General features: G+C 41.7%; 1 protein-coding gene across 2 annotated transcripts in view; it reads left to right on the forward strand.

The window, feature by feature from the left end:
- The first annotated feature begins 1,145 nt into the window (after positions 1–1,145).
- The window catches only part of mspo (M-spondin), a 133,834-nt gene continuing 120,249 nt past the window's right edge, over positions 1,146–14,730 (forward strand). For both annotated transcript variants that reach the window (XM_043414214.1, XM_043414215.1), the window contains exons 1-2: positions 1,146–1,583; positions 9,381–9,609. In XM_043414214.1, the coding sequence (XP_043270149.1) occupies positions 1,575–1,583; positions 9,381–9,609 (238 nt within the window). In that variant the 5' untranslated portion in view covers positions 1,146–1,574. The remainder of the gene's footprint in view (positions 1,584–9,380; positions 9,610–14,730) is intronic.

Genomic DNA, 14,730 nt, shown 5'->3' on the forward strand with positions numbered 1-14,730 from the left:
TCTGCCGAAGGAGAAACGAGAACCAGCGAATTTATTGAAAATTGAATTTCACCAGTTCGGTCTTTCCACCGCCCTCCCGCGCGCGGAGCTTTTCCCCGCTGCACTGTTTTTACACCAGCTCTGTGTGTTTTCCCTGGAATTTTTTTACTTTCGACCTCTCCAACTGCGTCGCGTGTTTCGATCGAGCGATTACTGTTTTCTGCGAAACATATCGATGGGAGAAAATGAAAGAATAACTTTTGATGAAAATCAGGCTGTAACGTCATTCGGTTATTGGAAGAGTAAAAATATAAATAAGCACCCAGAAATAGCCGCGAACACTCGTCGAGATAAAATATTCCATCGGATATTTCACCGCCGCGCATTTTCCTTCGTTTCATTATTTCATTTCGCATCAGCCGAATCGAATTTACTATTTTCCAATAACGAAAATTAAATTGTTTCAGAATAGTCGAAATTTCGCGTTCCTTTGCAGCTCGGATTATCCGGAGAATCGATTGACCTACATTCAGCGTTAAGTCGGTGTAAGGATTTAAATATCGAATCCTGATTGAGCTATCGAAATAAAATTCATGATTTTTGACACTTTTCCAACGCCCTCGAATCTTCCGTGATAAATTCTGAACGACTGCGAATCGGCACAATTTTTCTTAAATTATATATCCCGACACTCTCATTCTTTTCAAATAAAAAATTCAAAAATCTTTCGTCCTCAAAAATCTCCAACTTTATCAGTGTCGAAAATTCCTCCTTTCTGGTCTGAAAACGAAGCGAAATCGCTAGTTTTCCTCCATTTTGAGATGATGAAGTTTTCCTCCATAAAAATCTTTGAGATTCCATGCACTCGAAAAGCCATTTGAAAAGTCAGTAATTAAGAAAGAAATTCGCGTTTATTTTAAAGCGAATTTCAACTTTCTTTCCTCTTCTCGTTTCGTCTCTATTATCAATCGGTATCACTGCGAACTGTCAAGGGGAAAAGGGAGAAGAGGAAATGGTGTTGGCTAGTGGGGGAGAAAATGCCGCGCAGCTCGGGGTCGGGGAGTCGGAAGGGGTAGAAGGAGAGGAGGCGGCCGGGGGAGAGTAAGGTCTCTGACTTCGGCTGGTATCGCTCGGTATTCTCTACTTTTACTCGCAGTAGTGTCGCGTCAGCCCTCGAAGTAAACACGTCGCCGTTGACCGTCGATCCGTGTTTAGATCCTCGTGTTTTTTGACTCGGGTTCGCAGACCAATTGCGCCTCGTTTTCCTCGCAGACGTCATTGAATTAAATAAAAACTGGTGAAGCGTGGTTGTCCCAGATCGTCGATGTATTTTTTCCTTGTGTTTTTCTGTCGCGAATTCACGATGTGCCATTCACGCGTTTGACACTCCGGGAGAATTCGTTCCCTCGAAAATCGTAGCATCAGCCCGTGAGGTTTTCCCCTTTTCTCTTATTTTGTCTCGTAAATAAATCCGGGAGCGATTTTGTCCTGTGATTTTGTGATGTGACGAACTTGTGCGTGGCAAATAAAATTCATATTTTTTTTTGCCGGCTCTCAAAGGAAAAGGAAATTGAGAGAACGTGCCGGATACCTCGATGAAAGAGGTAAGGAGGGATTTTGGCGTCTCATTCTTTAGGCGCTCTCGTGATCGGGCGGATGGCAAAGGACGAATTGATGAATTTGAATTTTCGCACACGTTGTACTACTCCATCGAAAATTTGAGTCACCATTGAAACGATTTCGTTCTGAAAATCTGGGGATTAGAATAGTCGTCGATCTTCGAATGCATCGTACCTTCGCTGACCTGTTGAGCCTCCGAAAAGGGGACTCGATCGGAAATGGCAACTATTTTTCGCCAGTTTTTCTGTCAAAGTGCACCCGGTGATTGTCTTCCCCGAACGAATGCCGCGGGAGAGTAATTGAAAACGTATTTTTTTCGAGAATTTTCATCTCCGCTATGGAAATTTATCTCGAAGCGACGATCATGTTTTTCAGACTGCATTTTGCTCGTTATATTCAAACCGATGCCGCCGTTTTTTTCCAATTTCGTGCTTTTTCTCCCTTCGGGTTTGCGGGTGCCTTCCCTTTGGAATTTATTGTTTGCTGCTCGCCGATAATTCGATTGTTTTGTCCGCGCGCGGTAGGAGGATCGACGAAAACAAGGTAGAAAAATGCCGCTCGCGGTGTACACTTGTAAATAAAAATAAACGCATTTTCACGTTTTCATGCACGCAGCGATCGCTGGCTCGAAAGCATCAGTGAAATAGATATCTTCCTTCCTGTTTCTCTCCAGGGTTTTGTTCGAAGTCTCGATGTTGACCACAAAGAGTGAGCGAGAGGAAAATAGAGAAAGGAAGGTTTGGAAAGTGAGTACGTGGAAGCAGCTTGGCAACTTTTCTGTAATCGTATTGCCGAGAAGGCCATTGTTTTGCTCATCGCGGAAGTGAACGGGGCACTGGTGTGTTCGCTCAAAAAAAAAACATTGGCTTTCTTTCATTCGATCTTTTTTTTTATCTCTTGAAAAATAGAAGCAACCCCGCAAATATTGTGGAAACGAGAAGGAAAAGCTTTCTGGCTCGGTTTTTCTCGTAACTAACAAACTTTGCGTGCTTTTTGCCCACTTGTAAGCTGAAACGGGCAATGCGATATTGGAATATTTTCGGGATGGCGAAAACGTTGGATATTTATTCATTTCTACCGGTGGATACAGCGACGTGAGGACAAACGAATTCAGCCGGGGTCTAAATAACCGAAAAAAATCGCTTTTCCATATATTTTTTATTCACATTATTTGCACGTTTGGGTGAATAACTTGTGAGAACAGGTCCCGGGTATGACGGGACGATATCGTAATTCGGTTTCGTCGCGTTAGTTCGATATCATGAAGCATAAAGTATTTTTTCATTAATTATTCCATTCGAACCGTACGAATTTGCGAATAAAAATCGAATGAAAAGCCTCGTTCAATCGTATACTACTGCACGAATCTCTTTTCTGCACGGTCTCTGACCTTTGCTCATCTGTTTGGAATAAAATGTTGAAATGTAAAATAAAAACGGATGAAAGCGCACGGAATGAAAAGTTCGTTGAATCCGTACGGCGGGGTATATGTATCAAATTGCTTTCGCACACCAACGAATCAAAAAGTTGAATGGCACGATCGGGGGCTTGTAGATGTGTGCGTTTTATTGCATATGTGGCCAGTCGAGGCTCCAACTGACTTTGTAAATCCGGGATTGCAGATAGGAAGTGCAGGATGGGACGGGAAGAGCGGGCAAGTCAAACGCGGCTGTACACCGAGTTTTCCTGTTACTCTTATTCGGTTTTCTCCCCCGATACTTTTTGCCTGCATCCCTCTACCTCCGGTCATATCACGCCCCGTTCGCACGGCCATAACTGAAAAACTTTTTCACTTTTTTATTCAAACATTATTTAAAGCTCGGGTTGTGCTCTCGTCTCACATCCCCCTCCCGCCTTCTCATCACTTCTCTCCCTCTGAACGCAAAGTATTAGTGAGTTTTTATAACTTCTACCCTCCGCAGCGCTCGCCAGTGTCCCGTATTCGGTGTCTTCTCCCTCCCGCTCTTCTCGTCCCTTTCTTCCGCTGTTTTCGGGACGTTCGCTCTCTCCTCCGGTCGACTTTTCTTTGCGTCGCACCCTCCTCGCATTTCATTACGCTCATATTGCTCTTGGATTCTCTCCCTTATCCGAAAACAATTGAGCGATTGACAAAAGCCCGCAGCTCGTGAAGAAACAAGTGACTAGAAACGCGAGCACACAAAAAGTTTTGCACTCGGTATATGATATACTGCCGGTGGGTTATTCGCTTTTAATGATGCGCTGTGTCTCGTATTTTTATTGAACGTTAAAAATAACAATTTTGAATGAAACTGCCTGAGAGCGTATTTCGCAATTTTGACGTCCAAGTGAATTTATTCGCGAATCCCCTAGTTTTACAATGATAATGCGAAACATCTTCATTTCGATGAGCTACCAAGCGATTATATTTGCCATGAAAAAACAATCAAGTGGTAGAACGAAATATAACTTTCATCATAGAATACTTTTAATTGCAAAAGTTGCCTTTTTTTTCAATCAGCCTTCGCGTTTGTTCTTTTGTTTTTCACTAAAAGTTACTTTATCAAGGAATAAGGGCGAAGAAGGGTTTATGGGGTGGTCTATTAGTTCACACAGTAAATGTGCCAACTTGTACTATGGGACGTGAATAACCATGAGACCTTAAATAATGCTCTTTCTCTTCGAGCTTTAAACACATTGCAAAAGTTTAGCATTAATGTTCCGAGGATTTTGCGAGCACAGGACTCCCCGTGTGTCTCTCTATTTCTCTTCTTTCCCTCGTCGAGGGTTTCCGACATCGTAAACATTGGAATTAACTCTAATTAAAAAAATTTTACATTCCCGGAGGGCGATAATACGCCACGGGGCAGAAAAGCTCCGGTCCGTTGTGCCCCGCATATATACCGGGAAGGGTAAAGCGGTGATCAGTGTGGTTTGCTGGTTTATTTCGCATTGCATTTCGTAATATTCCCTCGGGAGGTATACATACACCTCACGCCTGAATTAAACAGCACAAATAACACGATACGGTACAAAGTTCATTTCAATTCGGACGAGCGCGGGAGGACACAACACACATTGTGTAATCAACTTTTCTTGTATGATTTAACCTTATAAATTCATCAATTCAACTCTTAGCGTACACAACATTTTGGTCCCCCCTAGCGAATGGGGATTTCGTTCTCGACGATGCGTATATCTCGACGGATGATTTTTCTTTTTAATTATTGGTGAATGTCGCCTAATTTTCAACCATTTCCGAACGAACAAAATCCATGATTGCTTTTAAACTGTTTCAACTCGATAGCTGCCTCAATGCGGAATGAGGATGAGAATTTTTTTAATTATTCGTTTCCGGAACGAAAATCAACTTCGTCGTTCGAGTTATTGGGCGAAATAACGAATGCATTAAAACGTCGCGAAATTGGTCGTGATAATAATTATGAGGAAAAAGTTTTAATAGAGTCTCATAGTTGGTTGGATAGAAAGTAAAGTGATCAAGAGATTTAGAGAGAAAAAAGAGTGGCAGGGAATGAAGTGAAATGGAAAGTTGTTTTTTTCCACCTTTTTCAGTCGATCAACAGAAGTAGTAGCTATTCATTTTGTCTCATTCCCTTTTTTTTCTATTTCTCTTTTTTCCCGTTTCTCATGTGAGTGAGATCACAAACCGCTCTTTCAACCATTTATACCCGCGGGCTTGCTTTCGCTCTGGATTGCTTTTACTCGTTCGCGGCTTTTCCACCCTTTCGCTACCGCTTCTATTCTCGTTTACGGGAAAAAACACGATTGGCTGTTTCCCTCAGAATCAAACTTACTTTGCTGGGAAAGCTTCGAAAAAGTTCAATGGAAAATGACCGCGTTGACAAACAAAAATCATTAGTTCATTACTCTCCATTCATATCGGCGAACTCCCCTTTAGTTCTGGTGCCATTATAAACAAGTTCTTTCATCTCTCACGTCAAGACTCTTATTCATGGCTTGAACCAGCAAAAATGAGAACTTTTCTCTCTTCTGGCTGCAGACTGAATTCAAACGTTCCTCGGAACGTTGGTCATTCGTCGGAGGAAACCGTAAATGTGAAGCTTTTCTTGTCACTTGTTTCCAGGATGAAAATTTTTCACGCGATACCGAACCATGAAGATTTTTGACGTCACAGAAATGAACGTTGTTCTTCGAGTTCCTGGGAAAAAAATTCAGCACCAATGCTCCGATCTGATTCCCCATGGACTGTACCAATGTTCGCAATATCCAATGTTCGAAATCCATTTTAATTACTGGCGGTTCTCTCTGATAAAAAAAAATAATGAAAACATTTCTACACTCGGTTCACCATTGGTTCTCCATCGCACCGCTCATATTCATGGTGAATTTAAGGGGAAAATTTATTCTATAATTCCGCGTGTATACATCGATCCATGGTGGAGAGATTTGAACTGAGGATTGATTCTGTATTCACGAAATTGCATATTCAATCATCGTTTTACTTTCACGGGGAATATTGTTGTGTGTAAAACAAACACAGGCAAGACCAAAGCATTCCGAGTCACTTGGAAATCATTGTTTTTACTCATGAAACAGCAAACAGCGCGTGAATCATCTGCAGCTTTGATACTGAAGAATAATCCTGACCGATTCCACTCGAGGCTGTTATAAAAAAGAATTCGAGGGCCATCATTGCGTTGATGATAATGAACTTTAATGAGGAAATCACGATTCAGTTTACAATTTCTTAATCCTCTCGGAGCGTATGTTGCTTCTACGCAACACGCGCTTCCAGACCCCATAAAACTGCATCGGTCAGTAAGGTCGGGGTTCTAACTGCCTAGTTCCATCAAGCAAGGCTAGATTGCACCATAAATACCCCTAAACCAAGAGATAAATTGCTTTAACCTACCAAAATATTAATATGAAGCTGGCGTTTCGTGTTGAGTTGGCCCTGTATGAAAACATGCTTTAATTATCGCAAAAGAAAAGTGAGTACACATTTGTTTTTCATGTCCTTCCAGTGGGAAGCTAATACATACGATGTATTTAAGGTGTCAGGTGATAGATTCATTCGTAAATTTTCCTGACTTCACCCCTCCCACGTACTCGGTGCTGGGCGTACCCGAAATTCAAAAATTCGTATTTCCCAACAGCAAAACTGAAATGTCACAATGGATTAATAAACTAGAAAGTATTTTGAGATAAAATAATGAAGGGAATAATTTTCCTTCAACCTGAAACAGGTCCCCGTTTGAGAGGGTTAACAAAGTGTACATTTTGAAAAATTGAAACATCAAAAACCGTCGTATTAACACAGTTAAGGCAGCTATTGGTGTCTCCCTGGTATATCAACAAATACAAGTATTCGTTGTGATGGCAACATGCGGAGTGTCGTGAGTGAACGAGGAGAGACCTGTAATTTCATTCATGACACTGTCCCTTCTCAATTTCACGGGGAAATCCCATTTCAGAATGCACGCTCGTCCCGTTATGTAGTTTGATATAACAGTATCTACGAAAACTATTGCGAATTTCGTACATTCGAAATACACACGCGGAATTTGGAGTAGTTGGTGAAGTGCGAGCGTGTAGCTGGGAAATCATTCACGAGCCCACGCGATAGTAATCTCTTTTGTTAATACGTGACTGCTCTTGGAACTTCGAGATGTAGATGCATCCGCACCGAGTAATCCTGGTTTGAGGAGTAAAAGACTAAGAGATAGAGAAGCGAATGTGCGAAAAGCCACGAGTTACAAGACCGATCGGTAGGCAACTATTCAAATAGCATTTGAATTTCGATCACATATTCCTGTCGAAATTTGCATATGCAAGCGCGGTTGAACTGGTGCGCGTGCCTCGATTCGAGGCTTCTATCATAATTGTGCACGAGTTCGCACAAAGCTTTCCGTTACAATTTATGATGCATCATTTTAATTAGCAGCTGCAAATCGTGGATCTGCGTGAACAGTGAAGCGGTTGGAAAATATGAAAAACAGTAGGGAAAACTCAGGTCGGAGTTCGCAGAAGCAGCGCTCGAGTCCGCTCCGAATGTTGCGATTCCTGCGATTTTTCAAACATATTCGCATTCGGGTCAAGCCGTTGCCGCGCTTCTGGTATGCCTGCATAGACGATTGTGTTGGCTGCCTTCTACACGAAACGGTCAAACATAAAATCATATTCCAACCACCATCTGCTTGGAGCCCACCGAACGAAGCCAGCACATCGGACTTTAGCAATCGGTTTTAAATACTCGGAATCCCGATCAATAGATCTATATTTTTAATCTGCATTCTCTTTTTATTCATTTTCTTGTATTTACGGAAGTGGAGGCGGAATCTCACCGAAAATGTCCACGGCCTCCGTTCCAACTGCGTCGATCAACCTTCGCACTGTCCATCGATTCATCCAACCGATAAAATCGTCCACTTCGATCGACAAAATTGCAAGCGACGTGACCTTCCACATGGTTCCTTCTAATATCACTTTTTCTGTTTATTCGTCTCACTCGTCACGATAAATTCAGCGCTTATTCCGTAGTGGGAAAAAGGCTCGACGCCAGGACAGTAATTGTGATTCTTTGCGAGCAGAAACCTCATCCATTTTTTATAATTATTCATTGGAAACTCGTTTAGGTAAATTATGATCAGAGAGAGATTTGTGGGAAGTTTGCCATTCTTTCAACAAAAGTATCGGTACACAAAGTTGGTAACCGAGAGCATTTTTAGATTCGTACATTAGTTGAAATCGTGAAGATTCATGACTTCAGTATGAGAGAAGCTTATAATTTCGTCGAGCGTTTTTTTTTCATATTCGTTTATCAAAATCTATCTCTGCTCTGGAAGCTACGGTCGAGCGTTGCCAGGCCGGCGTTACAGCATAACCGTTTTCGACTGAACTGCAGTAAGTCCTTCGCGGAGAGTAATTTTCCGATGGAGTACGTTGACTGGGAAATCGGTTCTACCGTCGATGCCTAAGGCTCGAACTCAGCTTCGAATGGACCAGTTTTTCAGACGCTTCTCGAGCTCGAAGAGGGCCGCAAGAGAGGATCGAGTGAGAAAAAAACTTTGTACACGAAAAAATAGGACACGGAGAGCGAAGATTTTGATGCAGGCGCTCTTGATCGAATGTCCTATATTTCTGGAGCGTGTATACATATTCACACTCTCTCTGCCCCCGTTCTATCTAATGTTTTTTTCAACAAATCCTCTCGTGTGTCGTGAATGACAGAGACCCAGGGCAATTGGATTTCTGCCAAGTGCTCTGGCAGCTCGACGGATCGAAAAACTCAGGGGAAGGGAACGAGTCAGCTGTGGAGATCGGGCTAACTCTACTTTATCACAAAGTCGTATTCGAGAAACATTTCACTTGGAACTATACAAAAAAACATTGATTTCCTGTCACTCCTCGTGGTAATTAATACTGAATGTTTCGTTTTGTTTCACACGTGCTACAATCACGTTTAATGACTATAGCATCAATTCGTGATGCGAAATGAAGGCTTTTACCACTTCGTCTATTTCCATTATTCGAGCTTGTTTCGTATCATGGAATGCGATATTTTTGTTTCTTGTACTTTCAAGATTAACAAGAACTGAGATCTATCGACACTTCGCGCGGTCAAAGTATGAGCGAAGAGAAAACTAACATAAGCGCTTCGTTTTAGCGTTTGGGGGAGCGAGGGGGATTACTCATGAATTTTGAGTTAACCGAAAAAAACATGTTTTTCATTGACCCAGCTGCAGTTAAAGAGTTCTCCAAAGATGTGCGGATCGAGGTGACCCAAATACGCGATCGCTTCATGAAAATAACAGTGTTGTTTTTTTCTTTTAACATTCCAGATGTCAGGTGTCGGACGATTGTGCCGGTCTGTCCTTTTCTCTCTTTTACTACTAGTTTGCTTTGAATTGTGCTCGCACCAGGCGTCCGGACAATGCGGTCCGGGAAGTCAAGATCGCCAGGACAAATTGGCACTTTACAAAGTGATACTGAGGACGTACTGGTCGAGGGCGAGATTTCCAAAGCATTATCCCGAGTGGAGACCCCCGGCACAATTTGGCAAACTTGTTGGTAAGTCGAAACAAAACCAAACAATATATTTATACGTGTTTGATGACGAAGAAGTGCGCATGGGAGTAAGAAGAATTTTAACCCTACACCTCATGTACCTTTTTTCATACCCTCAACCTCATGACCGGGGTTTGAACGCACCCCACTCTTTTTCTGCTTATAAATCCGGTCCTACGATGCTAAACTGACTTTATCCTACACCATTTTCTTCGTTTTTTTATAACGAAAAGAATGATGTACGATAAAACTAATTTCAATTGAATTTATATATTAAAAAATCCGTCGATAATCAGTCGATAATGTCGCTTGTTAGGACGGGAGCGTAGTTTGAAGTTCGCGTGGGGTGTACTCACACCCCAGTCATGCGTTCTAGGGTTAAAAATGAAGAATCGGAGAATCGATCAGAAACAAAAACACTCATCTTCACAAAATCGAGTTTGGAACAAAAAATGCGATGAGTTTTTATGAGTGAATAATTAAAATAACTGCATTCAAATTTCAATCGTTATTCTAGTCGTACGTTAAAGCATCGCGAGTTAAAAATTTCACATTCCCTTCTTCTTACACAATGTACTTTTATTGCTATTGATTGGAAAATATTGATCGCCAATCATACAAATTGAGAACAATTCTGTGAAAATAAATATTTCCAAGTACTTTTTTAAATTCATTATCGTACTGCACGAACTCGAATATTATCGAAAATATGGAACTCTCTTATTTCTCACGAATATTCCTTCGATTCAACGACTCATCGTTCGCTTGTAACTCCGGACAAAAACATAAACTGTATGGAAATCCAATCGACGAATGAATTCCCGTTGAATATTTAACGAAACGAGAATTGGTTTCGCGTTTAACGAATGAATTAATAAGCGCTCGGCCTCCAGAGATATTAAAACTTTTTTAATGCTCTTTCAATAAGTATTTATGTATCCGTACTTTACCGCGTATTCGAACAAGTGTGAATTCCACCTTCAATATCGTGTTCTGCGGTTAATAACGTTCTTTCTCATTTTTGTCTCGATTTTCTCGATTAATACGCGCATATGGAACGGATAAATATTACAAACAATGGGAAAAAATAAAAATCCATACTCGTCGTATTAACGCGCAGGGAAAACTCGTTCGTTTCCGAATATTCGGTAAATTCGTATATTTCATTCTATACGCCAATGTGAAATTCGATTCATATGTTATATGTGATAATAACAGAGATGTTCAGGAGCACTAATATCTGCATAATGCCCCCCCCCCCCCCCCCACCCCCAATAATTCCCTGCTCTCTGCTTTTCCTTTAACTGCAACGAGACATATACCAGCGTACCATATTTTCTCGTTAATACCAAAAGCCAATGGGAACTGAAATTCGAAAATCATCGAGCATCGACAAATTTAATGTGCGCAAAACAATTGAAGAAATTGCATTAATACTGACCAAAATTTAAGCTCGTGGAATAATGATGAACTTTTCGGGTTTTGAACGAAGAAAACCGGAGCGTGAGGGAAACAAATTATTTTCCAATATTTTATCTAACGAGGCAATCAAATCGAAAGTGGGAAAAACGAGGTCGCAGGAATTGAATCTTCCCTCGCTATTCCTTACGATGGAGCAGCTTCATATTTTTACGTCTTCTTGAGAACGCTTTAGAGATGGAAAAAAAAACGAAAAATGTGGAATTTCATTGTTCATTCATTTTCGTTTTCATTGACTTTCGAGGTAGTAGGTTTTTTTGAAAGTTCTACTCGTGTTGATTAGCATTCGTAATCGAGCATTATTACACACGTTTCTGGTGACCTCGATTCTCGAAGAGCGAAGTATAAAAGATCGAAATTAATGGAGGAATTTTCCTTATTTTCTCTCTGCCTGCCCTTTCATCCCGGCTCGCTCAGGCCCTTTCTGCTTTCACAGGGTCGCGAAACAAGCGGTGAGTGTATACGAGGTGAAATATACCAGCTGGGTATGTAATATACGTAGATCCGGATCGAGAGGGCGTCCTGCGGCTCTTGATTCGAGGCTCTCATCTCGCCGGATCGGAAGAGGGTAGAGAGGAGGATTGCATCGCTCGGCAGAGCGAGAAAATGAACGTCAACGAAACGGGCAAGGGGCTGCAGGAGGGAAAAGAACGGGAGAGCGAGAAAGAGAGAGATTGGAGGAGATTCGGAGGATGAGAAGCGTTCGGATAAATCGGAGATAAACTCGGTAGCGCACGATGCGTCTCTTCCTATCTTGAGGGTGTGCAAAACCTTAAATTCGAATTAGAAGCCCGAGTGAGAGGAGACGAGAGCGAGAAGGTTTCTTTCCGCTGCGGGAAATTCAATTTCGTTTTAAGGCCAACCTCGTCTTTTCCACTCTTTCTCTCTCCCTTCCACCCTTTCCGGGATTCGTGCTCCATAATCGTAGTTGATGTATTGATTTTGGGCATATTTGACTGGAATGCACCGTTGGAAAGAGTTTTCGTACGAGTGTTTATCCTCCAAATTATATATTCAATGTCCGACCACATTTTTTCAAAATTCTTCCCAAAGCTCATTCGAATGTGCGCTCCAAATGAGGAAATGACGTTTTACTCTTTTTGAGTCCATCAGGAACAAAGATTGCTGCTGAATTTCTGTTGATGGGTCAATTTCTCTAAAATTTTTGCCACCCCGTAAGTCCATGCAGGAAAGGATTTCCGATCGTTTTTGACTCCTGCTTCAAGCCTCTTTCCACCTTCGCTCAATTCTTCCATTGGAAACGGACTGTTGAAGTTCGTGGCTGGAGGAAATAGAGTAGAAATGAAAGGACGAAGGTTGTAATGTCTCGAAAGTACATGGCTGATTCAAAGGATAGAGATGTGGGTAAACGGATCCTGAAAACGATCGGTGATTGAGAGAAACATCTGTGTGCGTTCTCTCCGGAGGCTTCTCACGGCTGGAAACGCTGCTCGGTGGAGCACAGTCGGGGAGTGAGGGCGCGAGATGCACACGGACTTGGTTGGCTTTGACTCCTTCGGAATAACTGTTTGGTGGACGTACGTCTATCGATTTCCTCGAGAACGAGCAGACATTACTTACGTATGCTTGTTAAACCGTACGATTTCAGTCTTTTTGGGGTTTCTCAGTGTCGGACACGAGCTTCCACACCGAATTTTATGATGTGAGTGAAGGTTTGAGAGCAAGAGTGTTTTTGGCGAGGCAAAACCTAATTGAAACCGTTCACAGTGAATTCAGCTTCCTTTAACCCCGTTAAAAGAATTCATTGAACTTTCATTTTCGTTATTCTTCCTCAATCACGTACAAATTTTCTTCTCTCAAACACTTTTTGCTATCCTTTCCTTGTTCATCAAATATTCACGGAGAGACTTTTATAACAAAAATTACTATGTTTTTATAATAACGTCGCGGACCACATCGATATTATAATAATAATCGCTACAGAGTGTGTCAAATAATGTAAAAGTTTGGGGAACCATTACCACACTTCATAGCAAATAACGCGCTGTGTACACTACATCGAAAATGAACACCGAGCGAATTTTGATCAATAACATAGCAAAATTCATGCCCCCATCAATTATATGAGGCGTTGCGATTTTAAACATGAAAATTAACGAGTGACACATAGTAAAATTTTAAGCAATTTGTCCAGTCCAATTGACCAATTTTTAACATTTCGCCAAAGACACGAGTGACATTCGGATATCGAGGCATCGTTCAATGTAAGAATGTCGCAGACCTAAATTTTGCCTGTCGTAAATAGTAAGATTTGAGAGAGCTGCTTTCGGCATCAAAATTACTATGCACTTTGGTGAGATGTAACAGAATGGCGATATAGAACAGCGCTGCTACAAAACATAGCAATTTTTTCTAGCAAATTCATCCGAAATATTCGTATAAAAGTCTCTCCGTGTGTTCTTTTGGCTATAACGTCGTGTGTAGCCGACGAAGAAAACAATCGATATTTTGTTAATTTTTTCTTCTACCTTTTTTCGTGTGATTTCCATGAATATACATTTTGGATGCCGCTTTATATTGCGAATAAAAAGCTTTTGCAGAGGGATTTTTGGGCGAATGGAATTCGATGAAATGCTTAACAACGTTTTCTCGACGATAATTCAAAGAAAATACTTGAAAATGTCGACATCGTTCGAGACGAGTTCTCCAGAGTACTTTAATCATCTGCACCGCTTCAGGATTTTCACATCTCTACGGAAAATAGTGGGCAGCTGTAACGGAACGAGCCGGAAGTCGAATCGTTACCGAAATTGCGACTCTACTTTGAACTTACTTTAAAGAGACTTTCAAGACACACACGTCCACAGATATTTCGAGCATCCCGGGAGCAGCAGGTCCCAGCTTAACCGATTTCATCTTTGAGTTCCGCCCTTTTATTTGCAAGGCTTCAATGAATACAGACTCGAGGGCGCTCACGTCGATCGAGTCGATCTCTCGTGTGAAATGGCCCGCGAGATAAAGGATCACCAGAATTGGTGGCCATACAATCATTTCGCGGCCATGTCACATATACATCGAGAGTCACGTTTGTCTCCTTCTCTATTCTCTCCTTGCCCTCTTTCTCCCTCTCCTTCTCACCCTTTCCGTCTTCTCTTCTGCGACTCTACTTCTCACTTTTCCTCCTCGTTAAATTCCTAGCACGACTCAAGACTACTCTCTCAGAGGAAACGAGAAAGACAGCGAGCGAGCGAGCGAGGAGAAAAAAGAGAAGTGGGATGCACGTGTGGCGAACGTGTGACCGAATTGTCGTGCACGAGACGAACAGAAAGAAAATAAACTTTCGGTGGATCTTCGAGGAGCGAGCTTTTCGCAACTTTCGCCAGACTTTATTTCATATTCGATTTATGTACATCGAGAGTGTCTCACGAATTTCCGATATTCGGACACGAAAGTTTCTGATAAATGGACCAACTGCAGGATTTTACAAACTTTTTTTCATCGAAGCGAAATCGATCGAGTCGAAAGAGCTGTCAAATTTTGTTAATTTTTATCGGGAATCCGAATATTCGAATTTCAGACAAAATAGCTTGATTATCGCGGGATTTTGATTCGAAATTCTTCACCCTCTCTTCTCAGACTGAGCAGCGAAACTTATTCGTTCAATCGTGAAAGTTTCCTTGAACA

Source organism: Venturia canescens, chromosome 3 (genome assembly GCF_019457755.1).
Source record: "Venturia canescens isolate UGA chromosome 3, ASM1945775v1, whole genome shotgun sequence".
Classification (NCBI taxonomy): Eukaryota; Metazoa; Arthropoda; class Insecta; order Hymenoptera; family Ichneumonidae; genus Venturia; species Venturia canescens.